Source organism: Oncorhynchus masou, chromosome 6, assembly GCF_036934945.1.
Source record: "Oncorhynchus masou masou isolate Uvic2021 chromosome 6, UVic_Omas_1.1, whole genome shotgun sequence".
NCBI classification, from domain to species: Eukaryota; Metazoa; Chordata; class Actinopteri; order Salmoniformes; family Salmonidae; genus Oncorhynchus; species Oncorhynchus masou.
This window is the reverse complement of record NC_088217.1, coordinates 57881532-57896981: the sequence shown is the minus strand read 5'-3', so window position 1 is coordinate 57896981 and position 15450 is coordinate 57881532. Positions and strand designations below refer to the sequence as shown.

At 43.0% G+C, this 15450-nt stretch overlaps 1 protein-coding gene across 1 annotated transcript in view; it reads right to left on the bottom strand.

Moving 5' to 3' along the window:
* Window positions 1-13215: 13215 nt before the first annotated feature.
* Window positions 13216-15450, bottom strand: part of LOC135542343 (serine/threonine-protein kinase 4-like) — a 67775-nt gene continuing 65540 nt past the window's right edge. Inside the window, exon 12 of the mRNA XM_064969242.1 lies at window positions 13216-13429. Coding sequence (XP_064825314.1) covers window positions 13310-13429 — 120 coding nt within the window. The 3' untranslated portion in view covers window positions 13216-13309. The remainder of the gene's footprint in view (window positions 13430-15450) is intronic.

Here is a 15450-nt window from a genome sequence, read left to right as displayed (position 1 = left end):
TCCAATAAATGTCGTTCCACTTCATGATTGTGTCCCACTTGTTGTTGATTCTTCACAAAAAAATACAGTTTTATATCTTTATGTTTGAAGCCTGAAATGTGGCAAAAGGTCACAAAGTTCAAGGGGGCCGAATACTTTCGCAAGGCACTGTACTTCACTTTCTCTTATTATTTCACTTTGTACCATCTCAGCTAAGCCCTCGAGAACTTCATTCTGGATTTGGTGGCTTTTGTACTTAGCATTGCCAAATGCATTCATCCTTTTCTCTCATGCTTTGCTATTTCTTCTAAGATTGTCAAAAAATTACCCTTGTTGTGAGAGTCATCAGACTCTTGATGACCTCTCTGCGACATATTATGAGTGGCAGTTAATTAATAGGAGCACATCTGCAATTGTTTTAATGTAAGTACAGTTTTCCTCCAATTTTTCTTTTCTGGTCCTCAATGAGTTGCTGTCAATAGCCCTCTTATGCTGATTCCAAGCATACATAACATTGATATGATGCTCTGCCATCGAATGAAGCTTAAACCCAGAATCTTTAAATAGCGCCGTTTTCCAGTTGCAAAAACCTGACAGGCAGATTCAGGTGTATTGGGCAGAGAAAAATGCCTACAGGCAAAACAATAAGTCGAATCTTGATTTACAGAATATTCAAACCATGAATTGTCCTTATACCAGGAGCTGTTGAAAGCCACTTTCCTAGTACCATGAGTTCTGGGAAATGTTTTCAAACACAGCTGTACAGGACCCTCTTCTCTGGATCTTGAAATGTCTGAAATACACGTTAAATAATGTGTCATACCTCTATGGAAATGTATAATTAAGGGATGTCACGACAAGATGCTCGACTATGCATATAATTGACAGCTTTGGAAAGAAAACACTCTGACGTTTCCAAAACTGCAAAGATATTATCTGTGAGTGCCATAGAACTGATGCTACAGGCGAAACCAAGATGAAATTTCAAACAGGAAATGGTGGCGCTGTGTTCCAATGTCTCCTTATTTGGCTGTGAATGCGCCAGGAATGAGCCTACACTTTCTGTCGTTTCCCCAAGGTGTCTGCAGCATTGTGACGTATTTGTAGGCATATCATTCGAAGATTGACCATAAGAGACTACATTTACCAGGTGCCCGCTTGGTGTCCTCCATCGAAATTATTGCGCAATCTCCAGCTGCGTGCATTTTTCAATTTTCTTCAGAGGAGAAACAACTGCCACGACTGATTTATCATCGAATAGATATGTGAAAAACACCTTGAGGATTGATTCTAAACAACGTTTGCCATGTTTCTGTCGATATTATGGAGATGATTTGGAAAAAAGTTTGCCGTTGTAATGACTGAATTTTCGGGGGGTTTTCTTAGCCAAACGTGATGAACAAAACGGAGCGATTTCTCCTATACAAATAATATTTTTGGAAAAACTGAACATTTGCTATCTAACTGAGAGTCTCCTCATTGAAAACATCCGAAGTTCTTCAAAGGTAAATTCTTTTATTTGAATGCTTTTCTTGTTTTTGTGAAAATGTTGCCTGCTGAATGCTAGGCTTAATGCTATGCTAGCTATCAATACTCTTACACAAATGCTTGTGTAGCTATGGTTGAAAAGCATATTTTGAAAATCTGAGATGACAGTGTTGTTAACAAAAGGCTAAGCTTGTGAGTGAATATATTTCTTTCATTTCATTTGCGATTTTCATGAATAGTTAACGTTGCGTTATGCTAATGAGCTTGAGACTATGATTACGCTCCCGGATACGGGATTGCTCGAAGCAAGAAGTTAAATCTCAATCTTAATTACAAATCCCCATTATCATAATTGTACCTTAAAATCAACTACCAGCCTAAATTACTAGTTAGATCATGGCTAGCCATACTCTGCAGTAAGTAACTTAGCTAGCTACAATTTTTTACACCTTTACAACAACAAACAGGGTATCTGAGGATTGCGGTAATCTTTTGAGTAACGTTAACAGATTGATAATAACAATTGTTCGTTTTGAGTTCAAGTACGAAAATCTAACTGAGTTAATGGATTTGAAATAGCTGAATGTTAACTTGCTGAACACCGACAGCTGTTGCCTACTAGTTACCCCACATTAGCTAAACATTTGTATACTGTAATTTACGACACAACACTGTATATGCGTGTATTACTAGCACAACTTACTTGATGTGAGCTTCAAGTTCCTTGATGTCCACATCACCAACAAACTAGAATGGTCCAAATACACCAAGACAGTCGTAAAGAGGGCACGACAAAGCCTATTCCCCCTCAGGAAAAGTAAAAAGATTTGGCATGTGTCCTCAGATCCTCAAAAGGTTCTACAGCTGCAACATCGAGAGCATTGACTGACGTCAATTAGCATCAATTAGTACGGCAACTTCTCAGCCTCCAACCGCAAGGCACTACAGAGGGTAGTGCATACCGCTCAGTACATCACTGGGGCTAAGCTGCCTGACATCCAGGACCTCTACACCAGGTAGATAGACTCTATACTATCGCATGGCAAGAAGCACCAGAGCGCCAAGTCTAGGACCAAAAGGCTTCTCAACAGCTTTTACCCCCAAGCCATAAGACTCCTGAACAGGTAATCAAATGGCTACCCGGAATATTTGCACTGCCCCCCCCCCCCCAAACACTTTATGCTGCTGCTACTCTCTGTTTATTACATATGCACAGTCACTTAACTATACATTTGTGTACATACTAACTCAATTAGCCCGACTAACCGGTGCCACCGCACATTGGCTACCCGGACTATCTGCATTGTGTCCCATCACCCGCCACCCACCATCCCCTCTTTTACGCTAGTCACTTTAACTACACCTACATGTACATACTATCTCAATTAGCCCGACTAACCATTGCCTGTATATGGCCTCGCTACTGTTATAGCCTCGCTACTGTTATTATTCAGTCTTTTTACGGTTGTTTTTTATTTTCTTACTTATCTATTGTTCACCTAATACCTATTTTTTCTTAAAGATTGCACTGTTGGTTAGGGCCTGTAAATAAGCATTTCGCTGTAAGGTATCACACCTGTTGTATCCGGCGCATGTGACATACTTTGATTTGAGATGTAAACACAATGTTAGGCTAAATTGGGAACTGATCTCTCTTATCTGATTAACTGGCTGCTAATGGAGCCAAAGGTCTAACGTTAACTTCTTCGATATAGGGGGTGCTCTTTTAATTTTTTATTTGAATGCTTTTCTTGTTTTTGTGAAAATGTTGCCTGCTGAATGCTAGGCTTAATGCTATGCTAGCTATCAATACTCTTACACAAATGCTTGTGTAGCTATGGTTGAAAAGCATATTTTGAAAATCTGAGATGACAGTGTTGTTAACAAAAGGCTAAGCTTGTGAGTGAATATATTTATTTCATTTCATTTGCGATTTTCATGAATAGTTAACGTTGCGTTATGCTAATGAGCTTGAGGCTATGATTACGCTCTCCCAGATACAGGATTGCTCGACGCTAGAGGTTAACTTACACAGCGACTCAATGTCATAAAAGTTGTTCCGGAAACCTAAACCGATGCTAAACCTTAAAATTTACTTCAAATATGATGCTTTCGCCAGTCGCAATTAGGAGCTCATGGAGCTGTGGAAATATTCTCTCTTCTGTATGTTCTTCTTATTCTTATACTTCTGTATCTCACAACCAACGTTAATATTCTCTCTTCCTCATCCTCGATTTGAAAAATGCGCCACCGAACGTCAAAATAAATGCATCTTTCAACAAGGAATTAGATGTCAATTAGCTTCAAACTGCCAGTAGCGAATTAAATGTCCAGTGCCACCCTGGACACCCCTCTGGCGCCGCCCCTGCTAGAACGTCCTTTAAGAGTTTGCTCCGACCCCAAAACAGACCTTCTAGTGAGTTCCAAAGTCAGGTGAAAGACATGGAGAGTGGAGGACGATGGGAACTAGCCTAACAAATTGGATGAATAGAGGCTATTCACTATGCTATGTAGTGATAGTATATGCTATTATTTCTAAACCTAATGGCTGGGTGTGCAGTAAATCACCACTGAAAAATGCTTTCTTCCCCTGTCAACGTTAGACAGACCCTACTATATGAGAAGTTATCTACTTCTAGGTGACCGAGCAGATGTATATAATTAGACACATTCCTGCATTGTAATTTCAAATGGAATAAACATTGGCTTTGACTGCATAGTCATGCAAATTTAAATTTGAAAAGAAAACACATTTACAGTCATCTAAAATTCACTGTTTTTCACTGTCAGGTTGCTTGATGAGGTAATTGACCGGTGAGACCCTTTTCACTACCTCGTAGGGCCCACTCCACTGCGACAGCAAGCGATGTTCGGCCGTGGGCACGAGCACCATCACTTTCTCTCCCACGGTGAACTCACGGGGGTCGCGGACTTATCATAGGCCCGGTCTTGGGTCCTTTGTGCCTTCTCCATATGCTCCTTGACTATGGGCCACACTGCTGACAGGCGGTCTCTCACTTCGAGATTCGAGAATGGCTACCACATTTTGTCCTTAGACTCGAACCGGAATCTCTGGGGCTGGGGCTATTTCTGCTAACCAACGGTGTTGATCCTGCCCCCTCAAAACGGGATGTGTGGGGGTAGGCAGTGATGACTCCGTGACCATGGGCTCGTCCTTGCTAGGACATTGTGGGGCATAATGGTCGGGAGACTGCCATTTATAACACCGACCCTGCTGTGTGGTGGCTGACTTCTCCCACCTCCGGAGAGGGTTTGGACGTTTCGGTGGCTGACGCGCCGGGGTGAGTCGTTGTACGGGATCAGGGTAATATGTTCTATTGTGGATCGAAAGGGGCATGGTTGGGTCTCCCAGGTCTCCTAGGCTAAGTCGAGGATCCCTCGACAGGGTCTGCCATAGAGCGATTCAAATGGAGAGAATCCAGTGGATGCCTGGGGTACTTCTCGCAGTGCAAACATTAAGTGTGGGAGAAGCATGTCCCGGTTTTTCCCGTTTCGGGACACCACTCTTCTCAACATGCTTTTAATCGTTTTGTTCAAGCATTCACACAACCGTCTGTTTGAAGGTGGAATATGCTTGTACATATCTGTTGAACCTGATATAACCGACACAAGTCCTTCATCAACTGGGACATGAACGGGGTTCCCTGATTGGTTAAGATCGTCTTGGGGAGGCCCACACGAGAGAACATCATGAATAACTCCTTGGCAATTCCCTTTGACAACATGTTACGCAGGGGTATGGCTTCCGGGAACTTGGTAGCGTAATCTATAACCACTAGGATGTACTCTTGTCCTCTGGCAGATTTTGGGAGGGGTCCTACGAGGTCCATAGCTATGCGTTCAAAGGGAGTCTCTATGATGGGGAGAGGAATCAAAGGATTACGTAGGTGTGGCCGTGGAGCTGTACGTTGACATTGATCACGCGTCCTACAATACCTGGCCACATCCCGGGTGACCCGGGGCCAATAGAATCTCTGCATGATTCTGTCAATAGTCTTGTCTCGTGCCAGGTGTCCTCCTACGACGTGGGAATGGGCTAACTGTAGAACTGTATCCCTGTATGTTCTAGGCACCTTTAGTAATTCCTGGTTTTCCCCCCTTCGTCGTACAACCCAGTATAAGAGACCCCGCCTGATTGCATAGTAAGGAAGAGGGGGCTCACCTGATCCGTCGACGTTCCTCCCGTCGATCACCTTCACCTTCCTCATTGCCTCCCTTAGGTCTGGGTCTCTATGCTGCGAGGTACCGAACTGTCCCTTTAATTTCTGGGGCAGGTCGACCTCGGTAGAGGGATGTGGAGGTTGTTCCCCATCCCCATCAGGGCTGACCGAGGAGAATCCCTTCCAGGTTCCCTCCTCGGATGGAGCTTCAAATATATCCCTTAGCGACTGGTTGCTCCTTCCTTCCTGCGTTGTGTATAACCCTTCGCAGGTGTCTTCATCGGTGGTTTCCTGGAATATCTGTCGTAACCGTTGTGTCGCTATTTCTTCCTCTGCTGCAGAGGACGAGGACGCGGCTACATCTCCTTGTAGGACTACTACCTTGGGCTTGGATTTTCTCTTCTTTCCTGTCCCCCTTCTTCCTGTGCATAATGTCATCTGCCGAAGCTCCTTATATAGGGGACAGTCTCTCCCGATCAATAATGGCGCCTTCAGCTGGAGCACTTTCCCTGACTGTACACCTTCCTTTTGGAGTGAGAATAGGCAGATTCACAGTGGGGTAATAGTGGGTGTCTCCATGGATACAGGATACGGCTACTTTATCTGGTAGCAGTGTTGCGGAGGTCACCAAGTGCTCCTCTACTAACGTAACCATACTTCCAGAGTCGAGAATGGCTACCACATTTTGTCCTTAGACTCAAACCGGAATCTCTGGGGCTGGGGCTATTTCTGCTAACCAACAGTGTTGATCCTGCCCCCTGAAAACAGGATGTGTGGGGGTAGGCAGTGTTGACTCCTTGCTAGGACATTGTGGGGCATAATGGTCGGGAGACTGCCATTTATAACACTGACCCTGCTGTGTGGTGGCTGACTTCTCCCACCTCCGGAGGGGGTTTGGACGTTTCGGTGGCTGACGCGCCGGGGTGAGTCGTTGTACGGGATTGGAAGAATCCTTCTGTTCCTCCTTGTCACTTTTTAACAACTCCCCTGTAGACCAATATTTTTCCACCGCCTGGGCTATGTCGTCGGCTGACAACGGGTTGGCTTGCCCCACAACCCTTTTTAAGTCACTAGGTAATTCCCTCAATATCTTGTCCACCACGAGGGTCTATATCACATGTCCTACTCCCTTTCCAGGTTCTAGCCACTGTTTCGTCAGTCGTATTAATGCGAAGATCTTGGCACGGACGGGTTGATCAGATATATAGGTCCATTGATGGAACTTTACAGCCCTATCTCTGGCAGTCAACTGGTACCGGGACAGGATCTCGGTTTTTAGTCGCCCATAGTCCGCAGCTTCGCGGGAATCCAGGTCAAAATAGTCTTCCTGAGCCACCCTCGTCAAAAGAGGGGCTAATGCCATCGCCCATTCTGTGGGCGGCCACTCTTCCAAGGTGGCCGTCCTTTTGAAGGTCATGAGGAAGGCCTCAATATTATCCTCCTTGGAGAGACGAGGTAAGATGGCGTGAGCAGCCGCTCTTGGCTTAACTCTAGGTTCTTCTCGCCGGCTCAGCTGTTGTTGCAGGAGTTCTATGGTTGTCTGCTGTGCCGTGATCAATTGTTGCAGTAGGGCGTTGTCCATCGTACTTGAATGGTTCCTCCGGGTCTACTGGAAGAATCTTGATTTACTCACTTATCCTTGTGTCACTCGTCCACCTAATGCCTGCATTCTCTACCAATGTGAGCGGACCAAGTAATTGCGGAAAGGTGGAATAAACGAGTCAGGAGTAGGTTTTCTTGATTGAACACAGTTCTCTATTGAGGACATTTGGTCAACACAAACATATTCAATGAAAATCCCAAGGAAAAACATACATCTTCTTCTCCAGATGAAACAGGAACACAATACGGTTATCTTTAAACTACAGCAAAAGTCACGAGATTGTCACGTCTTAGTGGTTCTTCATGGATAGCTCCTCTGTCTCGGGGGCCATCTTCAAGAGATAGTTTCCCCCCCTCTCTGCTGGTTCCATACTCTCTCTTATAGGGGAAGGAGAATATGTCATTAGTGCCGTCAGCTGTGCTTAATTGCCTCTGGTTACCTTGTCTCCCATGCCTTGTTGGGCTACTATCCGTGAGCCCAGCCTGCCCTCTGGTGGTCCTTCCACAATACTTAACTATAAACTTGGTGAGCATCCACACCAGTGGACCGTTTATCATTCTGTAGTACACTTGACAATCAACTGATCAATGCATCCTACTGTACACTGTGTGACATACACTCTGAATTACCTAAAATGACCAATCCCTCTTTCAGAGTCAGGCCAACCCAAGCTGTCCTGTGCAAGTGGGCTAATAGTAGGCCTACCATTAAAACAGAGCGGCAGGTAGCCTAGCGGTTAGAGCATTGGTCCAATAACTGAAAGGTTGCTGGTTTGAATCTCAGAGCCAACAAAGTGAAAAAAAATCTGCCAAATTGCCCTTGAGCAAACCGCTTAACCATAATTGCTCCTATAAGTCGCTCTGGATAAGCGTGTCTGCTAAATGACTAAAATTAATAAATGTAAAAAGTTTAAGATTTTTCTAACCATTTTCAGGTTTTCACTCTCAGTCACACTTTAACAGAAAAACAACACAATTGTATGTTCTAAGTCCACAACAATGCTTACACCACACCAGGAGACCACTTTTGAGGTCTGGGAAAAATCTAAGAAATGTAGTGTCATTATTACCCTTTAACCTCTAGCGTCGAGCAATCCCGTATCCGGGAGCGTAATCATAGCCTCAAGCTCATTAGCATAACGCAACATTAACCTCTTACATCTATGGGGGCGCTATTTCATTTTTGGATGAAAAACGTTCCCGTTTTAAACAAGATATTTTGTCACAAAAAGATGCTCGACTATGCATATAATTGATAGCATTCGAAAGAAAACACTCTGACGTGTCCAGAACGACCAAGATATTCTCTGTGCGTGCCCTAGAACGTGAGCTTCAGGCAAAACCAAGATGAGATGGCATCCAGGAAATGAGCAGGATTTTTGAGGCTCTGTTTTCCATTGTCTCCTTATATGGCTGTGAATGCGAGAGGAATGAGCCTGCCCTTTCTGTCGTTTCCCCAAGGTGTCTGCAGCATTGTGACGTATTTGTAGGCAGATCATTGGAAGATTGACCATAAGAGACCACATTTACCAGGTGTCCGCCCGGTGTCCTGCGCCGAAATTGGTGCGCAAAAGTCACCTGCCAGTATTTTCCCATGGGATACAGAGAGGAAAGCAAGCTTCCACGAACTGCATATCAATGAAGAGATATGTGAAAAAACACCTTGAGGATTGATTCCAAACAACGTTTGCCATGTTTCGGTCGATATTATGTAGTTAATCCGGAAAAAGTTTTACGTTGTAGGTGACTGAATTTTCGGTTCGTTTCGGTAGCCAGACGCAATGTAGAAAACGGAACGATTTCTCCTACACACAGACGCTTTCAGGAAAAACTGCGCATTTGGTATGTAACTGAGAGTCTCCTCATTGAAAACATCAGAAGCTCTTCAAAGGTAAATGATTTTATTTATTTGGTTATCTGGTTTTTGTGAAAATGTTGCGTGCTAAATGCTACTCAAAATGCTATGCTAGCTTTGCATACTCTTACACAAATTAGTCAATTTCTATGGTTCAAAAGCATATTTTGAAAATCTGAGATGACAGTGTTGTTAAGAAAAGGCTAAGCTTGAGAGCAGACGCATTATTTTCATTTTATTTGCGATTTTCAGAAATCGTTAACGTTGCGTTATGCTAATGAGCCTGAGGCTTTAGTCACAAACCCGGATCCGGGATGGGGAGTTTCAAGAAGTTAACTATTCATGAAAATCGCAAATGAAATGAAATAAATATATTGGCTCACAAGCTTAGCCTTTTGTTAACAACACTGTCATCTCAGATTTTCAAAATATGCTTTTCAACCATAGCTACACAAGCATTTGTGTAAGAGTATTGATAGCTAGCATAGCATTAAGCCTAGCATTCAGCAGGCAACATTTTCACAAAAACAAGAAAAGCATTCAAATAAAAGAATTTACCTTTGAAGAACTTCAGATGTTTTCAATGAGGAGACTCTCAGTTAGATAGCAAATGTTCAGTTTTTCCAAAAAGATTATTTGTGTAGGAGAAATCGCTCCGCTTTGTTCATCAGGTTTGTCTAAGAAAAAACCCAGAAAATTCAGTTATTACAACGCTGAACCTTTTTCCAAATTAACTCCATAATATCGACAGAAACATGGCAAACGTTGTTTAGAATCAATCCTCAAGGTGTTTTTCACATATCTATTCGATGATAAATCAGTCGTGGCAGTTGCCTTTCTCCTCTGAACCCAATGGAAAAGTGGACGCAGCGGAGATTGCGCAATAATTTCGACGGAGGACACCAAGCGGACACCTGGTAAATGTAGTCTCTTATGGTCAATCTTCCAATGATATGCCTACAAATACGTCACAATGCTGCAGACACCCTGGGGAAATGACAGAAAGTGTAGGCTCATTCCTGGCGCATTCACAGCCATATAAGGAGACATTGGAACACAGCACATTCAAAATCTGGGGCATTTCCTGTATGAAATGTAATCTTGGTTTCGCCTGTAGCATTAGTTCTGTGGCACTCACAGACAATTTCTTTGCAATTTTGGAAACGTCAGAGTGTTTTCTTTCCAAAGCTGTCAATTATATGCATAGTCGAGCATCTTTTTGTGACAAAATATCTTGTTTAAAACGGGAACGTTTTCCAAAAATTAAAAGAGCACCCTCTATATCGAAGAAGTTAATACATGTGGGCAGGCACCTAGCAGTGTTGTTTAGTTAGCAGTGTTTCTGTAGCACATGAGTTGGAGTTTGGAAAATAAATGGCTAGGTTACAGGATTGATGCAAATAATCATGATATCATTCTGACAGGTAGGCATAGGCTACTTTGTAGCTACTGTAGTTAACATTTAATAAAGACGTTTTTGGGGGAAGCCTTTACATATACCAGAAGATGGTTAGGCCTCATTAGCATTGCTATAGTTTTTACATTCCTTAATTGTTTGAAACCTGGACGTTTTACTTCACAACATGAGGCATATCTTACCTTACTTGAAAGTAGCCTATAGCAAAATCCCAGCATAGAAACGTGGAGGCAATAAAACGTGGCGACTTACTCATATGCGTTCACCTGTTCTATTGACCTTCTTGCAATTTTCCTTCAGTGCCTACCAGCCAAAAGCATTATCCTAGTCATATTAGCAAACCATGATAGTTGTTGCATATTTAAATCCCCCCTCTTTCTAAATTTCTAACGGATATTTCCATCTCTGTCCATGAAAACGTTTGCATGTGAAGTGCACATTGTTTTCCCTCATCAATATACACACAATACCCATAATGACAAAGCAAACACAGTTTTTTAGAAATATTTGCAAATGTATTACATATAAAAAAACAAAATTCTTATTTATATAAGTATTCAGACCCTTTGCTAGGAGATTCGAAATTGAGCTCAGGTGCATCCTGCTTCCATTGATAATTTACCTGTGGTAAATTAAATTGATTGGACATGTTTTGGAAAGGCACACACCTATCTATATAAGGACCCACAGTTGACAGTGCATGTCAGAGCAAAAACCAAACCATGTGGTTGAAGGAATTGTCCGTAGAGCTCCGAGACAGGATTGTGTTGAGGCACAGATCTAGAGAAGGGTATCAAAAAATGTCTGCACCATTGAAGGTCCCCAAGAACACAGGAGCCTCCATCATTCTTAAATGGAAGAAGTTTGGAACCCCAAAGATTCTTCCTAGAGCTGGCAACTCGCCCAAACTGAGCAGTCGGGAGAGAAGGGAGGAGACCAAGAACCCGATGGTCACTCTGACAGAGCTCCAGAGTTCCTCAGTGGAGATGGGAGAACCTTTCAGAAGGACAACCATCTCTGCAGCACTCCACCAATAAGGACTTTATGGTAGAGTGAACAGACGGAAGCCACTCTTCAGTAAACAGCCCGCTTGGAGTTTGCCAAAAGGCACCTAAAGACTCTCAGACCATGAGAAACAAGATGATCTGGTCTGATTAAACCATGATTGAGCTCTTTGGCCTGAATGCCATTCTGGAGGAAACCTGGCACCAACCCTACGGTGAAGCTTGGTGGTGGCAGGATGATGTTGTGGGGATGTTTTCCAGCATCAGGGACTGGATGACTAGTCAAGATTAAGACAAAGATGAACGGAGCAAAGTACAGAGAGATCCTTGATGAAAACCTGCTCCAGAGCGCTCAGGACCTCAGACGGGGGAAAATGTTCACCTTCCAACAGGACAACAACTCTAAGCACCCAGCCAAGACAGCGCAGGAGTGGCTTCGGGGCATGTCTCAATGTCCTTGAGTGGCCCAGCCAGAGCCTCGACTTGAACCCAATCGAACATCTCTGAAGAGAAGTGAAAATATCTGTGCTTCAACGCTCCCCATTCAACCTGACAGAGCGGGAGAGGATCTGTGGACACGCCCCCCTCAGAGAGAGAGAGACAGATGAAGAATGCAAAAATCTAAGAAAGAAATTGAGAAACCTGTCCAACCAAAAACACAGAGACCTGGAAAATCTGAGTCTTCGCCTTCACTGTGGTGAATCACTAAAACAATATAGAAATACACTACGGAAAAAGAAGGAACAGCACGTCAGAAATCAGCTCAATGTAATTGAAGAATCCATATACTCTAACCACTTCTGGGAAAATTGGTGTTACGGATACAGTTATCCTGTGTGTGTGTGTATCCTGTGTGTGTGTTTCTTTTCTCTCCTTCTCCCCTCACAGGTGAAAATCATCACTCCCCAATCAGTCAACAACCAATCATCAATCAGAAGACACACCTCCTCCAATTTCCTGACCTATCACAGTTCCTTCCCCATGGTTTAAAAACCCCATTTGTTTGTTCTAGAGCCCAGCTCAGCTCAGCTCAATCTCTCTGTAAATGCCATGTCTGTAGGTCTCTGTGTTTCACTCTCGCTTTGTGTCGTAACCTCTCTTTTGTTTAAGCACCTCATAGCACTTTGTCATCACCTGTGAGTATTGTTTTTGGTTATGGTGTTTGTGTTTGATTGCTGATGGAAAAGGGGGAAACCAAGACAAGTCGCCCATGGGCATACACTACCCGTAGGTGAACTTTGTTAAATACACTAGTTAGAAGGACCACCCACTGTATTTTTGGTTAGTTAGTTAGCTGTTGTTAAAGTAGGCTAGTCTAGCTTAGGGGTGTTTTTGAATACTTATTGTTTCTTTCCTTGGGTCCAGCTCAGCCCCTTTTCCTGCTCCCCCCATTACCGTGTGTTTATAAATAAACCTAGAGTTTGACGGTAGATTTCAGTTGTCGTGCTTATTTCGTTCACACTTTTCCTTTGTCACAATAATAATTTGCATGAGTTATGTTACGAGTCTCATTACCATCCCCCCTAGACTGTCGGGCCAAAAGGGATTCGTAACAATTGGAAAACCACTAAACTGACAACAACACAAAGACTTATCTACCCAAAATGGAGATGTATTGTAAGGTCCTGGGTGTCGTGAGGGTGAAATCAGGCGCAGGAAAGCAGAGTTCAATAAAGTGCTTTTTCTTTTAATGCACACACGGTGAACCACGGTCACCCCACTTACGGGTGCTTAAACCAAATGCCCCAGACACAATAAACACATAAGGAGGGGGAGAAAAGAATCAGTAGCAGCTAGTAGGCCGGCGACGACGACCGCCGAGCGCCACCTGAACGGGAAGGGGAGCCACCTTCGGTCGGAGTCGTGACATGTATGGGTAACCACTTCTCCAATATTTTTGGCTCTATAACAAAGAACAAAGAGCAAAAACATATACATGATCAAATACAAATCTTAGAATCAACTATTAAAAGACTACCAGAACCCACTGGATTCTCCAATTACCTTCAATGAGCTACAGGACAAAATAAAACCCTCCAACCCAAAAAATCCTGTGGTGTTGATGGTATTCTCAATGAAATTATCAAATATACACACAACAAATTCCAATTGGCTATACTAAAGCTCAGATAGGGGGCAGTATTTCCACTTTGGATGAATTGTGTGCCCATAGTGAACTGCATCAAAATCTGTCCTAATTGCTAATATATGCATATTAATATTGGATAGAAAACACTCCGAAGTTTATAAAACCGTTTGAATTATGTCTGTGAGTATAACAGAACTCACAGGGCAGGCAATCTTCCAAACAAGTTTTGAAATCCTGAAAGTTGGGGCAACTTTGACGTCATCGCCCCTTCCCAACAAGCTATGGATCTGGAAACACTTCCTACGTCTTCCACTAGATGTCCTCATTCAGTAGAACGTGTAATGGAGCATTTGCTGTGAACTTTGACCTAATGGGAAGGAAAGTAGTTGGTGTCGCAAAAGGTTGCCATTTTGTTGAGGCGCATTTGTCTCTGAGTGCTTCGGCTGTTCCAATCAGCCCCAGATGAAAACGAATGATCCGGTTGGAATGCTATTGGATATATATGATTATAACATCCTGAAGATTGATTCTGCACTTTAGTTTGACCAGTTTCTTCAACCTGTAATATGTCATTTGGAAGTTTTGATGCAAAGTTATCCTGGACCAGAAGTCATTTTTTGGGCATTTGAGCTAAAAGTGGTAGCAAATGCTGCTACTTGGACACTAGAATTGAACATTATGAAACAAAACGATGTATTGTTGAACTAGGACTCCTTGCACTACATTCTGATGAAAGATCATCAAAGGTAAGGGAATATTTATGTTGTAATTTTGTATTTCTGTTGACTCCAACATGGCGGAGAAATATTGTTACGTCTGAGCGCCGTCTCAGATTGTTGCAATGTTAGGCTTTTTCCGTAACGTAAAAAAAAATGTGACACAGCGGTTGCATTAAGAACCAGTGTATCTTTAATTATATGTAGAACATGTATCTTTAGTCTGTCACGGTGTTCTTGGTGTGAAGGAGAGTCGGACCAAAATGTGGCGTGATGATTTAGATACATCTTTAATGAAGATGAAACAAGATCAATACAGCAAAAACAATATACTTAGCAAATGTCAAAATGGCTTTTTACCAAATGACCGTACAACGATCTGAGAGACAAGGCAAGAAGGGCATTCTATGCCATCAAATGGAACATAAATTCAACATACCAATTAGGATCTGGCTAAAAATACTTGAATCAGTTATAGAACCCATTGCCCTTTATGGTTGTGAGGTCTGGGGTCCGCTCACCAACCAAGAATTCACAAAATGGGACAAACACCAAATTGAGACTGTATGCAGAATTGTGCAAAAATATTCTCTGAGTACAACGTAGAACACCAAATAATTAATGCAGAGCAGAATTAGGCCGATACCCGCTAATTATCAAAATCCAGAAAAGAGACGTTCAATTCTACAACCAGCTAAAAGGAAGCGATTCCCAAACCTTCCATAACAAAGCCATCACCTACAGAGAGATGAACCTGGAAAAGAGTCCCCTAAGCAAGCTCGTCCTGGGGCTGTGTTCACAAACACAAACACACCCCACAGAGCCCCAGGACAGCAACACAATTAGACCCAACCAAATCTTGAGAAAACAAAACCATAATTACTTGACACATTGGAAGGAATGAACAAAAAAAACAGAGCAAACTAGATTGCTATCTGGCCCTAAACCGAGAGTACACAGTGGCAGAATATCTGACCACTGTGACTGACCCAAACTTAAGGAAAGCTTTGACTATGTACAGACTCAGTGAGCATAGCCTTGCTATTGAGAAAGCCATGTCTGCCTACGGCGGCCTATGTGCACACTGCCCACAAAATGAGGTGGAAACTGAGCTGCACT